Here is a 14,065-nt window from a genome sequence, read left to right on the forward strand (position 1 = left end):
CCACTTCACTTATTGGTGCTCCTTTGCTCTGTGAAGCCCTGTTAGCAGGCCTCTCACTTTCTTAATAACGTCCATCTGCTTCCTCCGGTACTGTCCGTGGGGCAGGTGAGTGCTTTTAGGACTTCAGCTACCCACGCACCAGTGCCTCTTGCTCCTCTCCCACTCCTGGGTTTCTGCAAACCCCCAGCCCTTCCTGCATCTATTAATTCACTTACTTTCTCTGATTTAATTACAGACGCAAATTCTCATGATTCCACTTATAACTTTTTGATTTTACACTGGTGAGAAAACAGCAATACATTCGGTGGAAACCGGACTTCGAATTTTGAATTCTGATCTTTTCCCAGCTGGGGGTATGCGCTAGGATACATTCCTGGTGCTGGACAGAGGCGGGGAACTGCAGCTCCCCCTCAGTCATGCAATCATCAGGGTAAACAACCGGACACTTACAACCATTCCGTACCAACAACCACTCTGCTTTTCACTTTCAATACAGTATTCCACCAATTACATGACATAGTCAATGCTTTATCATAAAATAGGCTTCGAGTTAGATGATTTTGTCCAACTGCAGAGCGAGTGTAGGGTAAACTAGGCTAAGCTATGTACAGGGGGCAAGGTGCATTCAATGCACCTTGGCCTCTGAATGAAACCCCATGGACCAGTACAGAGAAATCACCAGCCTACCGCCAGGTGAGGCATTGCTTTCCTTGCCAGCCCAAACACGTGGGCCCTCGGCTGCCGAGGCCACGCCCCTTCCGCCGGAAGCTCCGCCTTCCAGGCGCAAAGCCTGCTGGACGCCCGAGCGCGTCCAATGAGCGTCCAGGAGGGCGTGATGGGCAAGCGCGGCGAGTTTGGCGGCGTCCGGTTCCCCGCAGCCTGAGCTCGTTCCCCGAGCCTGGGCGCTCTGGGCTTTCAGCGTGGCCTCCGCGGCGCTTCCCCGGATCCCTACGCCCGCCGTCCCCGTCCTCGTCCCCCCCAGGCCGGCCGGTGGCGCGGTCCGGGGCGGGGCCTGCGGCGGCTGAGGGGCGCGAGCAGGTGAGATGCGCGCCGGGACGAGGATTGCGGTCGCTGTAGTGGGCTTGGCTGGGAACCGGTTCGGGGCCCGGGCGAGGGCAGGGAGCTCCGTAGGGCCCGCGTGCGCCGCCTGGCCTGGGGTCTGTGACCACCGCCGCCGCCGGCCTGGCGCCCTCAGCGGCGTTCCCAGGGAGGGCGCCTTCCGCAAGGACTTAGCCTGGGCAGGGGTGGACAGACGGACACCCAGCCCAGGCAGGCCTGCTCCGGACCCTGGCAGAGTCCCACCCTCCCGCAGGAGCCCCCCTGCCCACAGCCCGCCGGGCTCCCCAGTCCTCTCCCGGGCCGCGCACGCAGGTGCACTTGCCGCGCCCAGCTAGGAACGGACAGTGGGCAGAGTGCCTTCCCCACCGCACACGCCGCTGGCTGCAGGGTTTTCACACTGACCCTGAGAGGGACAGACAGACACTTCCATCTGGCCTGCCCCCTACAAGTGGCTGGCCCCAGAGTGTGCCCACGTCCCTCACTGGCTCACCTGCAGCCTAGGTCAGCCTCACCCTCTTCTCCCACCGAAATCTAAGGTTGGCCGATTTTCGTCTCCTGCGGCCTCATGGTTTACTCCAGACTCCCTTCCATCTCTGCCTCCACAATTGAGGGCTCTGCTTGCTCGTGACAATCTCCCATCCTACCCAAGCTGAGGCTTTTCATCCATCCCGGCAGCTTAGAGTTTCCACCTGAGGATTGCGGTCCCCTGGCCTGAGATGAAAGGGGAGGCCTGGGGGCTTCCCGTGACCAGGGCAGGTGGGACCTGGCCCTGACATTTCCTTTTGCAGGAACTGCAGCTTCATCATGGACCCGGAGTGCTCCCGGCTCCTCCCGGCTCTCTGCGCCGTCCTGGCAGACCCCCGGCAGCCTGTGGCAGATGATACTTGCTTGGAGAAGCTGCTGGACTGGTTTAAAACAATAACTGAAGCAGGTGAGGGTGAGGCTGCCACTGTTGACTTTCCCTAGAGGCTAGAGGGGGTAGGGCTGCCCTCTTCTGTCTCTCTGGTGGCATTCTGTCACATCTTGAAGATTCCTCCTGGATTTGGGGAACGGCAAGCTGAGCTTGAGGGGGTGATGGGGACAGCTTGAGCTGCAGGCCTCCCGTTGTTCAGGCCGTGCTCCGTGGCTGCTGAGGACACAGACCAGCTTATTCTGTTGTTAGCATTGCGTTTTTCTGTTCTAAAAATCGGTTTTTCTTTCTAATTATGCAATACATATTTTTAAAATACAACTTGAGCAGCACAGAGGAATAAAGAGAAAAATGAAACCACTCTGAACCCTTTTATTTCCATCCAGGCTTTTTCTTGACACGTCATAAAGAGGTAGTTTTCTATAAAAACGAGATCATACCATATACATACAGACTTTCTCTCCTTCTGTCCTAGTGCGTGTTTTCCCACGGACGCACTGGTGTTATTGACTGTTATTTGCTCTATGAATAGACCTTAATATTATAATTAGTTCACCATCGTTTGATGTTTGTGTTTCTGATGTGTCATCATTATAAATAACGGGAGTTCTCTTGTGGTGCAGTGGGTTAAGGATCTGGCATTGTCACTGCAGCAGCTTGGGTCACTGCTCTGGTGTGGGTTTGACCCCCAAGGAACCTCCATACTGTTCTCCATAGTGGCTGCACCAGTTTACATTCCCACCATCAGGATAGAGGGTTCCTTTTTCTCCACACCCTCTCCCGCATTTGTTATTTGTAGACTTCTTAATGATTAAAAAGTATTTCTGAATAGCTTTATTTGTGATATAATTTCCATACCATGGAATTGACCCATTTATTATCTTTTTTTTTTTTTTTTTTTCTTTTGACACTACACCTGTGGCATATTGAAGCTTCTGGGCTAGGGGTTGAATCAGAGCTGCAGCTGTGACCCATGCAGTTTGTGCCAACACCAGATCCTTGAGGCACTGAGTGAGGTCAGGGATTGAACCTGTATCCTCATGGACACTTGTCAGGTTCTAGCTGAGCCACAATGGGAACTCCAGAATTGACCCATTTGAAGTGGTATTTATTTATTTATTTATTTTGCCTTTTTTTTGCTATTTCTTGGGCCGCTCCCACAGCATATGGAGGTTCCCTGGGTAGGGGTCGAATCGGAGCTGCAGCCATCGGCCTAGGCCAGAGCCACAGCAACGCAGGATCCGAGCCGCGTCTGTAACCTACACCACAGCTCACGGCAACGCCAGATCCTTAACCCACTGAGCAAGGGCAGGGACCGAACCCGCAGCCTCATGGTTCCTAGTCGGATTCGTTAACCACTGCGCCACGACGGGAACTCCTAAAGTGGTTTTTAGAAGTCCCCTGGTGGTTAAGGATCCAAGCATTGTCACTGCTGTGACTTGGGTTCGATCCCTGGTCCAGGAACTTCTGCATGCCATGGGCGCGGCCAAAAAAGTGAGTATTCGTAAATTCATTGCTGGCCTACACCATGGCCGTAGCAATGCAGGATCTGAGCTGTGTCTGTGACCTGCACCACAGCTCACAGTGACGCTGGATCCTTAACCCACTGAGCGAGGCCAGGGATTGAAACCACATCTTCATGGATACTAGTCAGGTTCCTTCCCACTGTGCCACATTGGTAACTCCCACTTTCATCTTCTTAAAGGAGACCTGGTATCCCTTAGCCGGTCATCTGTCCCTCCTCGCCTAGCCTGTGTTTGTTTTCCTCACTATTCTCCCTGATGAAAAGAGAATAGTCTTCCTTAGTTCAAGTTTAGGTCATTAAAACCGGTTATGTTTTTGCTAATCTGAATCGTTTTTGAGAGAGAAGTGAAAATCTTATACTTAAGATTTTGGGTCGACAGTTTTTCTTTGAAATTCTATCTCCCCCCTTATATATTTTGAAGTTAGATGAGGTATGTGCAAGCTTAGACTGTCATATCTTCCAGGATTTGTGTCTTTGAGCAATGACTTGCTCGAGCCATGAGGAAAGATTTTTACTTTAAAGTCAGTTTTGTCTGATCGCACTCTTGCTGCCGCAGCTTTTTAAAAATTAGTGTTTGCCAACTATCTTGTTGCCCTTTCCTCTGGCCTTCTGTGCCGTCAGGCTTCATCGTTTCTTTCTTTTACCCTTTACTCTTGTTTAGCCTTTGATTCTTAGTGTAATCTGAGCGGCTCTGTGTTCTAACACAATTTAACTTGTTGTATTTGTTGAGCTTACTCTTCTACACGAACCTGTTTTCACCACAGACTTTTGAAAAATTTCTCGTGCCTCGTCATTGCTCCTTTTGTCTCCTTTTCTGCCCTCCACGGCACTGATGAAGCTTGTGTTTTTTTCAGTCTTTCTTCTTCTGGTTTTGAAGTTAATGGTTACTCTGAGAAACTGGATTTAAAAGGTTGAAAGTCAGTTGGACTCTCTGTTCCAACAACGTGAGGATCCTCGAGCACTTTTTTTTACCTCCAGTCTTCCACGGTTGGTTTTCTGGTATTTTGATTCTCTTTTGTCTCAAACTCCTTCAAAAGTTAACTTTTTTTTTTTTTTGGCTTTTTAGGGCTGCACCTGTGGCATATGGAAGTTCCTAGGCTAGGGGTGGAATTGGAGCTACAGCTGCCGGCCTACACCATGGCAGCACGGAATCCTGTGACCCACTGAGTGAGTCCAGGGATCGAACCTGCATCCTCTGGAACACCAGTCGGATTCGTTTCCGCTGCGCCACAGGAGGAACGCCTAACGTCAGAGCTTTTTCAGACTTGCCCACATGTTTCTTTGCTTGTGGCTTCTCTCTCTCTTTCACTCTGTCTTTTTTCCTCCTCACTGAACTATGGTGCTTTTGCAAAGACCTCTCCGTGGAACCTCTCCCAGGCTTCCTGCAAATTGCCTTTCCCCCCCTGGCGCTTTTGATCAGCAGTGCAGTTGCATGTGGGCATTTCAGATGCTGTGTCTGGACGAGAATGGCTGTTCCGCTGTGCTGCCTGCTTTCCAGTTCTCGGTTTAAGAAAAAAGGATCCACGGGAGAGGTGAACATTGTCTCCTGCTTTGATTTGCATTTCTTTCTCCCAACCAGTGGGTCAGAACATCCTTGCAGGTTTGCTGGCCATCTGTGTCTGCTGTCCACGTCCCTTGGCTGTTGCTGCGGTGTTGGCTTTCTGCTTTGTCCCTCCTCGTTGAATTAAGTTATGGAGCCTTTGCTGCAGTTGTTGCAGATATTGCCTCCCAGTTGGCCTTTGTCTGACAGCCCGAGAGAAGGTCTGGGAGTCGCCAGAATGGCCCCTTAGGGAGGTGCACCCTGTGCCCCTGGTGACACGCTTCCCAACTGGGCTTGTCTCCAGGGTCCAGTCTCCTGGTGCTACAGGAAAATCCCTGCCTGGTGGAGCTGCTGTTCCATGTGCTGAAACCCCAGGACCTGAGTCCCAGAGTCCTCTCCTTCTCACTCCGCCTCGCAGGCATGTTCGCAGCCCAGGAAGACTGCTTCCAGTACCTTCAGGTGAGCCTGGGCCTCCCACCCGAGGGACCCCCACCTCCTCCTCTTGCGGGTACACAGAGCAGTGGTGGCTGTCCTGACCCCCACGTCTCTGAAACTTGCTTCGTCCTCATGTCTTGCGTGCGTGTCCTGCAAGGCTTTTATTCCTGACTGTGAGCCCCCTGTGAAAAACTTGCCAGGAGTGGAGTTGGGGTGAAGGGCGAGCTTTATGGAATAAGACGGAGCAGGGCTCGGCTTGGCTCAGACGCTGCCCTTGGCAGATGCACCTCAGTTCAGCGGTGTGGGCTCCAGGCTCCAGGAGCCCAGCCTGGCACCAGCTCACCGTGGGACAGACTTCCCCGGATGTCGTGCCCTGACGTGCGCTTGAGGAAATGACCTCGCGTATGAGAATCCAGCCACACCTGTGGTGTTTGGCCGTGTGTAAATCACCTCTGAGTTGCCAGAGTCCTGTTCACATGGTCTTGGCCAGTCAGCAGCTTAGGAGTCGCATCTGTTTCCCGGATGAGGACACGGTGACGGCTCAGCACAGGAACCCACACAACTGGCAGAGCTGCCGCTGGCCGCTGAGGCGTGGCACTGCGGAGTGAGCCGTCACAGCGCCGGCTGCTCTCAGCAGAAACCCTCAGTCCCGGGCAGATGGCTTTTCCCAGCGCCACTGCGTCCTGGGCGCGTCCCTGTTCCCGTCCCTGCCTCTCCACGTCCTCCTCCTCTCCGAGGCTGGCCGTGGCCCTAGAGGCTCGGAAGGCCGCAGACTGGCCCCTGCGTGGGGGGATGCGGGACACAGGCAGGTTCGGGCTCAGAGTCTCTGGCCGCTTGGCTCTTCGTCCTGTTCCCTTTGCACCTGCCCCTTCACAGAGCCCGGGGGGTCCGGCAGCCCCAGGGGCCCCCCCATCAGCCCGTTGCTCAGCACCGGCCCCGTCTGCAGTAGATGCTGTCTGGGCAGGGGACCCGTGGACAGACTCCTCGGGGCAGGGGCTGAGCCTTTGTGCCCTCCCACTGGCTACCAGCTGCCCCCAGAAGCGGCTGTGCCTTTTGGGGGCCATTCAGCTGTTGGGAGAGCCCACAGAGGGCCCACCCTGGGGGCTGCCAGCAGCAGCAACGCCCCCCAAGGCCTTAAGGCCACTGTGGAGTTAGACTCAGCCTCGAGAGCGTGGGAACATGTCTGCCAGGCCCCTGGTCCTCCCCTGGAGTCGGGGGTCATTGGAGGATTCCTGTCCCTGAGGGTGGGGACCGGCATTTGGATTGTCGAGATAGACGGGGCTCAGAGTTAGTAACTACACCAGGCCTCCGTTGCTAAGAGACGGGTCTGCCGCCTCCGGTGTTGCCACCTCACGGTGGACAGGAGTCTCTTGCACGTGGCAGGACATGAGGACGAGGCACCATTGTACTGCGGACGTCCCTAAACTGGTGCGGGTTGAGTCGGGGTTAGCCGGGGGCGGGGCTCGCAGCTGGGGTGTAAGGGGGTTGAGCAGGTGTATGTGGCAGGTGGGCCAGACTCGTGGGGTGTGCTGGGGATCTAGGGTGGGGGACCCCATATGCCAGGTGCAAGAGCCCAGCGGGCTCTGGAGACTTTGGGGGTCCTTGGGCACAGGCTGTCGTGGTCAGAGGGGCCTCCTCGGTGCTGAGGTGGGCGGCATTTGGGGGAGGGTTTCTAAGGTGAACTGTGGCAGGGTCTTTGAGACTCTGTGTCCAGCCCAGTTCTTTGCCTGAGGTTCTCTCCCTTGGAAGGCAGCATCGGCGGTGCTGGCACTTTGTGGCCACCTGCCACCTCCCAGAAGCACAGCTGCCCATAGGCCCTTGGGTCGGCAGCTCACAAGAAGGTTCCCCCAAAGAGGTGCTTCGCCTGCCTCTGAACCGCAGAAACGCCGGCCCGGGCACGTGCTCAGATCGCCACTTGCTTCTCTGATTCCCAGCAGGGGGAGTTGCTGCCCAGGCTGTTTGGGGAGGCGGGCCCCCTGGGAGGAGCGGCCTGGACGGCCCCAACCGTGCGCAGCGGCTGGATCCAGGGCCTGCGCTCCCTGGCACAGCACCCTCGCGCCCTGCCCTTCCTTGCCGACTGTGGTGAGTGCCGTCTGCCCTGCCTTCGCCCCTGCTCTGCGCGTGGTGTGCCCGATGCTGTGTGACTCCGGGGGGTCTGCCCCCTGCGGGGCCTCTTCCCCGATGGCGATGGCGGCAGTGGCCGCGGTGTCACAGGGCCATTGTGAGGAGCACGCGGGGTAACCAGGGCTCGGAGGCCCCTCACCCCTGTATGTGGGTCAGACCTGGCGGCAGGGGTGGCTCTGAAGCGGACGAGAAACCATCAAAGGTGGCCGGGCTCTAAAGCCCCTCGCCCTGTGGACCCTCGGCTCTGGTTCCGTGGCCTCTGACACCGCCTCTGCCGTGGGCGGTGCTCCAGCTCGGTGCACGAGGTTCTGCAGTCTGGGGTGTGAGCCGCTCAGTGGCTGCCGCGTCCCCGCTGTCTGCCGTGGGCTGTTGCAGCTGAACCGTGCCCGTTGTCCCTCCCCAGGTGCCGTTGACACCATCTTCTCCCTGCAGGGAGATTCCAGCCTGTTTGTGGCCTCGGCAGCCGGGCAGCTCCTGGTGCACATCCTGGACTTGGCGATGCGAGCCCCGCCCCGGGGACACCCCGGCCCGCAGGCGTGTGACGGGCCAGCGTGCGCCCAGAAGATCGTGTGTCACCTCGAAGACTCCCTGCGCGCCGCAGCCGCCCCGCAGCTCACGCAGGCCCTGAATGTCCTGACCACCACGTTCGGGCACTGCCACGGCCTTTGGACGCCGGGCCTTTGGGGGCGGCTGAGCCCTCTTGTGGGGCACCTGCTTGAGAAAGACCCCGTCCCAGCCTCGCACGCGCTCGTGGACCTCCTCCTCAGTGTGGCCCGGTCAGGCCCCGGGGGGCACCTGCCGGGACGGGCAGGAGTGGGGGGTCCTTGTTTTCCTTGGCAAGTCTTAGGGCAGGTGTTACACCTGCGTCCAGACCTCAGTGGCCCCCCAAGAATGCTACCTCGAGTAGAGGAGCACCGTGGGGTCTGAAAGCTCCCATGCCTGGGAAGGGCCTTCTGTCTCGCCCTGGCGCCGTGGGGCCTGGGTGGAGGGATAACCCTCTCTTCCTGGGCCGCTCCTCTGCAGGTCCCCTGTGCTGAGTTCTGAGAGTGGCCCGTGGGAGACTTTGGCGCTGACTCTGAGCCGCTTGAGCCCGATGCAAGCAGGGCCTCTGGCTTTGGGGATCCTGAAGCTGCAGGACTGGTAAGAATTGGGGTTCATGTGTGGGGGCAGACAGAGGTCGGAGGACTTCAGGGGAGCTCCCAGCACCAGAGATCCGTCCGAGGCAGCCGTCCGGGGTGTGGCTGGGCAGCGTGTGGGTATCACGGAGGTGTCGGAACAGGCTTCGGCCTCTCTGTTCTCTCTGGCGATGGAGTAACTTTTCCTTAGGCTTCCCAGGGATAAGAGAGGCTCTTGGAGCAGCTCTGCTCAGAGCAGGGCTGGGCTCATACCCAGGACCTGCCCAGCTGCCTTCTACCCCCTTCCGTAGTGGCCTCAGCTTGTGGATCCCGGGCCACTCTGGCGTGCCCGCCCCTGGGGTGGGTACTAGGGGCTGTGGGACGAGGAGGGGGACCCAGTAGACAGGAGTGGCAGGACGGCTTCCCAGATGTGCGCCCAGCCTGGAAGACTGTGCGGGGTCTGGAGAGGTGGGAAGGAGGGGGAAGTCGTTCCGGGGACTGGGGCTGGTCCTGTCGGCCCAGCCGACACAGGACCCCCGCACAGGGCACTAGGGGTGCAGTGCAAGAGACCTCTGGGCCCAGGGTCTCCGAATGTTCAGAGAGAGGGAGTGGTTCGAAGAGAGAGGGAGGCCCGGGAGGCTGGCTTGGAAGGAGAGCGCCTGCCAGCTTAGTCTCCCATCCGCCCGGGCCCAAGCACACGGGCGGGACTGTTCCAGACCCCAGGAAAGACTGTCTCAGCGGGGAGTGCTCCCAGCAGGTGGGGCCTCCCGTCCCCTTGGCCCTGAGCAGCCACTGCCCAGGGGAGGCGGTGTGGCCAGGCCTTCCCAGGGCTCCTGAGGCCTGGGGGTGCTTTCCAGCAGCTCCGGGGGAGCCCCGTGCCAGTGGCGCGAGTGCTGGTCACGCAGCTTGCAGGGAAGCATTTCTCAAGGGGGGTGTCCGGATCTCCCGCCCACCCCTTGCTACAGACTTGCTGGGGATATTGGGGGCAGTGCTCACTGGTCCCCTGTCCTCAGCCCACAGGCCTTGAGGACCCAGGCCTCTGGCGTCCTCCTCCAGCCCCTGGCCTGTGTCCTGAAAGCTGCTGTGCAGGGCCCCGGACGCCCAGGTAGGCTGCTGGGGAAGGGGGGCAGGTGCAGGATGGCAGGACCGTGGGGGCCTGAGCGCATCCTTGGGGCCGGCGCAGGCTGATGGGAGCAGGGTACCTGGCTTGCCACCCTACTGAAGAGCAGGTAGCTGCAGTGTAGGCTGTCATCCCAGGTGTGACTGCTGCTCCTGTTGCCACCCTGGAATTACTAGGGCAGCACTGCCCCCTGTGGGCACATCTAGGGTGGCCCCCTCCTGTGAATCAGTGACCAGGCTGCAGCAGTCACACAGCAGGTGCCCGCTTAAGGAGCTGTTTCTGGCCGACCTCCAGGCTTGCCGGATGGGGCCGCAGGCGACTCAGTGACAGTGGACACGCTTTTCTCCTCCAAGTCGGCCTGTGTGGGTCTCCTGTGCTGTGCTCTGGCCCACCTGGAGCTGCTGCAGCTGCTGGTAGGTGTGGCCCTGGCCTGTGTCTACACTGGCAGTGGGCCTTGCAGCCTGCACTGACCCTCCCTCCCCCTCCAGCCCCAGTGCCCCTCGCCCTGGCCCCAGGAGGCCCTGCTTGAGGCTGTGGTGACAGTGCTGCGGTTCTGCAATGGCTCAGCAGTCCCCGCCTCTGACCTGGGGGGCCACCTCTGTGCCACCTTGGTGGGCTGTGTCCGAGTCCAGCGAGCGGCCTTGGATTTCCTGGGGACGCTGTCTCAGAGGGCGGGTAAGTGACAGTGCTTCCTCTTGCACAGCCCAGGGGTCGGGCGAGCCCTGCAACTGCCCGGAGACGTCCCGAGACTGCTCTCCCTGGCGTCTCTTCTCGGGCCAGGGCTGGGCTCCGGCTGACCCCGCTTCCCTTGGATTGACCCCCGCCTGGGCTGGGGAGGCCCCAGGGCTGGGAGGTGGGGTGCTTCATCTGTCCGCATGTGTCTCAGGCCCCCAAGAGCTGGTGACGCAGGTTTCTGCTGTCCTCCTGGAGTACCTTTCAGGCCCTGACTCCAGCCCCACGGTAGGTGCATGGGGTGCAGGGCAGAGGGAAGTGGGGAGGAGGGCGGCAGAGGTGGGGGCAGCCTCGGTGGGCTGCTCGGGCCGGAATTGCTTCTTAAAATGAGTTTCCAGGAGCGCGTGGCTGCCCGGGGTTCAGCCCAGGGCTTGGAGCTGGTGGAGGTTGGGTGCGGGGCTGCTGGGCTGTGGAAAGCAGGGAGGGGGCCCGGCCTTACAGGGAACGCTCCACGGGGGACGTGAGCCAGAACCGGGTGCCCCCCTCCCCTTGGCGTCCAGACTCTCGTTGTTGGCCTTTCCCGTGAACGTCCTGTTCTCATAGCCCTGGGTTGAGTCGTGCTCTGCGGGTGGAGCATTAGCAGCACGTGCACCGAGCAGGCAGTGGGGAGATTGCATGACAAGCCTGGTGGATTCCCAGGGGCTTTTTAGGTTGTTTCTCATGTCTTGCTGCAGAAATTTCCTGTCCCCAGTATCGGGGGGTCCTTATGGGAACTGCCCCCTCTTCTTTCTCTTGTCTTGGCTCCCAGTCTGCCACTTCCAGGTTTCTGTCTCGTGAAAGTGAAGCCCTCTTCCCACATACCCCATCCTCGCCTTAAACCCAGAGCAGGGGCAAGGGCACAGGGTGTGGGTGGGGTGGGCGGTCAGCTCTGTCCTCCTGGCCCTGCAGCCCTGCCCTGCCCTGCCCTGCCCACTCCAGGTTCTGAAGAAGGCCTTCCAGGCCTCACTCGGGTGGCTCCTGAGCTCACCCAAGACCCCCGGCTGCTGCGATCTGGACCCCCACGCCCAGCAGTTCCTCAGAGGTAATCCCAGCCCCTCCTGGGGAAAACAGGGAGGCGCGGGGCTGGACGGGGAGGCAGGTGAGTGTGGCTCGGGCCCCTCTGAACTGCCCCGCCTTCTCCAGAGCTGCTCCCTGTGCTGCAGAAGCGCCTGTGCAGCCCCTGCTGGGAGGTGAGGGACTCAGGCCTTGAGTTCCTGACCCAGATGGCCAGACACTGGGGAGGTGAGTGCAGGGTGTTGGGGTGGGGCTGGGGGGTGGGTGGAAGGGCTGGCCTGGCCTTGGAGTAGTTGGGAACTCGGACCACCTAGGTGGCCTTTGGGGGACGAGAGGCTGTGGCCTCAGCTCTTGCTCACAGCTGGTTGCGGCTGCTTGGCCCCCCAGGGCAGGCCGCCTTCAGACAGGTGCTCCTTGCCTCCGAGGTGCCCAGGCTCACCAGGCAGCTCCTGCAAGACCCCGAGAGTTACGTCCGCGCAAGCGCAGTGACCGCCACAGGGCAGCTGTCTAGCTGGGGGCTGCATGCTGCCCCCGCCGGCCCTGAGCAACCAGGGGTCCAGCAGGTAGGAGGCAGAGGGTCCCATGGCATACAGCCCACATCTGGCCACTGTCCTGGTACCCAGGGTGGAATGGGTCTGCTGCCAGCTGTGGGCACTCTGGGGCTGGGGCTCTTTTGGGCACGTTCCCTGAATCTCCACTCAGTCTCCTAGCACCCCTGTCCCGTGGACATGGTCACCCCCATTTGACAGATGAGCACGTAGGGGGCCGAAGGGCACGTCGCCTGCGGGAGGCAGAGCGGACCGAGCCCCAGACCTGCATGACAGCGAGGTCTCCCAGGTTCTCCCTGCTGCACCCCGAACCCATCAGCAGGAGCTCCGCCTCCCCGGCCCCCTCCCACCCCCTCACTCTCTCTTCCAGAAGAGCCTCCTGTCGGAGCTCCTGCACGTCCTCGCCACAGACTCGGAGGGCTTCCCCCGGAGGGCCGTCATGCAGGTCTTCACCGAGTGGCTGAGGGGCGGCCATGCTGACGTGGCCGAGGACCCAGAGCAGTTTGTGGCCGGAGTGCTCCAGGCCGCGAGCAGGGACCTGGACTGGGAGGTCCGGGCCCAGGGCCTCGAGCTGGCGCTGGTGTTCCTGGAGCAGCTGCTGGGCCCGCCCGGCGTGCGCTGTCCCTACGCCGTGGCCCTGCCCAAGGCAGCCCCGCCTGGCACGCTGGCCCAGGCCTTGCAGGCACTCTGCCGAGTGCAGCTCTTCGAGTTCGCCTTCCGTGCCTTGTTCGACTGCGACCGACCTGTGGCGCAGAAGTCCTGTGACCTCCTCCTCTTCCTGAAGGCCAAGGCCACTTCCTGCGGCACCCCCCAGGAGGAACGGGACAGCCCCGACGTGTCCTCCGTGGAGGCCACACTGCAGAAGTGGCAGGCAGGGGAGCACGGACACCCCCTGGGGGACCTGGAGCCCGCGGCTGTTGTGGCCGTGCTCAGGTCCATGGACTTGGAAGGCCTTCAGGACACACTGGCCGAGAGCAGTGACCACGTGGAGAGGAGCCCCCAGTCGCTCCTGCAGGACATGCTGGCCACCGTGGGCGTCCTCGGGGAGAATGAGGCCGACTGCTACTGAGCAGCCTGGTGGCAACCTCCCCAGGACCCTGCTGCTGCACCACGTGCCGTCCTTGGGCCCTGCCGACCTGAGGGCTCCAGCCTGGCCCGGCTGCACAAGGGACCCCCAGGGAAGCGGGACCAGGCGAGCCCAGCAAGGTCAGAGAGTCCCCCGTTTTGGTGTGTATTGAGGAAGTGGCTTACTTTTTACTCAAAATAAATGTCATTTGCCAGCGTCGCTGGGTCAGCACAGTGTTCTAAGACTGCCCAGGGGTAGCCCCAGGCCCGGGGCAGTGGCGGGGGGCAGGGGCGCAGGGTGAAGCATCTGGGAGGAGCCCTCTGCACAATGGCCTCGAGCTTTGTGGGCACGAGGGCAGGTCCCTCTGCTTGGACCCCTCGGTGCCGCAGGGACACCCAGGGTCAGAGAGCAACGTGACTGGCCTTGGTCTCCGGCCCCCGAGGATCGCCTCCCCAGGTCCCACCACGCCAGGTTTTCCGTCTCTGAACCCCAGGGTCACCCCGACCTTGTAGCAGTCCACCAGTCACTGTCTCTGCTGACCAGGCAGGCAGTCACTGGTGGTGACATCAGGGGAGCTGAGCTCCAGGCTGGTCCTCGGGGGCCAGCAGGTGAGACACCAGTCCCAGCTCTGCTGTCTCCCGGCCGTGTGTGTCGATTCCTTTTGAACCTGTTTCTTCATCTGCCAAAGGGGGATTTTACTATTTACTTCCCAGAGTAAGTGTCTCACTGTTTGGAAGCATCTCGCGCAAAGAAGAAATCTCAAGAGAAACTTAAAAATAATTTTGAACTGAATGAAAATGAAATTATATTACAACATATAAAAATTTGTGAGGTGCAGCAGAAGCAGTGCCCAGAGAGCTATTTATAGCACTGAACGCGTATGTGAGAAAAGAAGAGA

General features: G+C 59.8%; 1 protein-coding gene across 4 annotated transcripts; it reads left to right on the forward strand.

Annotated features, from left to right (window-relative positions):
• On the forward strand, positions 806 to 13,387 carry BRAT1 (BRCA1 associated ATM activator 1). Of its 4 annotated transcripts, none has more exons than XM_021086005.1 (14): positions 806 to 1,038; positions 1,848 to 1,990; positions 5,339 to 5,493; positions 7,404 to 7,551; positions 7,997 to 8,369; positions 8,617 to 8,733; positions 9,722 to 9,813; positions 10,123 to 10,241; positions 10,317 to 10,503; positions 10,715 to 10,788; positions 11,479 to 11,581; positions 11,683 to 11,781; positions 11,941 to 12,116; positions 12,472 to 13,387. In XM_021086005.1, the coding sequence occupies exons 2-14, from the start codon at positions 1,864 to 1,866 to the stop codon at positions 13,168 to 13,170; spliced, it is 2,469 nt and encodes an 822-aa protein (XP_020941664.1). In that variant the 5' UTR covers positions 806 to 1,038; positions 1,848 to 1,863; the 3' UTR covers positions 13,171 to 13,387. The 4 variants fall into 4 exon arrangements, with proteins under 4 accessions (XP_020941664.1, XP_020941668.1, XP_020941665.1 ...); XM_021086009.1 differs by having other exon boundaries at positions 8,026 to 8,369; XM_021086006.1 differs by having other exon boundaries at positions 7,407 to 7,551.

This window comes from Sus scrofa, chromosome 3 (genome assembly GCF_000003025.6).
Source record: "Sus scrofa isolate TJ Tabasco breed Duroc chromosome 3, Sscrofa11.1, whole genome shotgun sequence".
Lineage (NCBI taxonomy): Eukaryota > Metazoa > Chordata > Mammalia > Artiodactyla > Suidae > Sus > Sus scrofa.

Bases quoted from the DNA above. Each gene is read 5' to 3' on its own strand.
- BRAT1 (XM_021086005.1), top strand. From the start codon at position 1,864: ATGGACCCGGAGTGCTCCCGGCTCCTCCCGGCTCTCTGCGCCGTCCTG. The intron at 5,494-7,403 runs GTGAGCCTGGGC...TCTGATTCCCAG, and splicing joins ACTGCTTCCAGTACCTTCAG to CAGGGGGAGTTGCTGCCCAG. The intron at 7,552-7,996 runs GTGAGTGCCGTC...GTCCCTCCCCAG, and splicing joins GCCCTTCCTTGCCGACTGTG to GTGCCGTTGACACCATCTTC.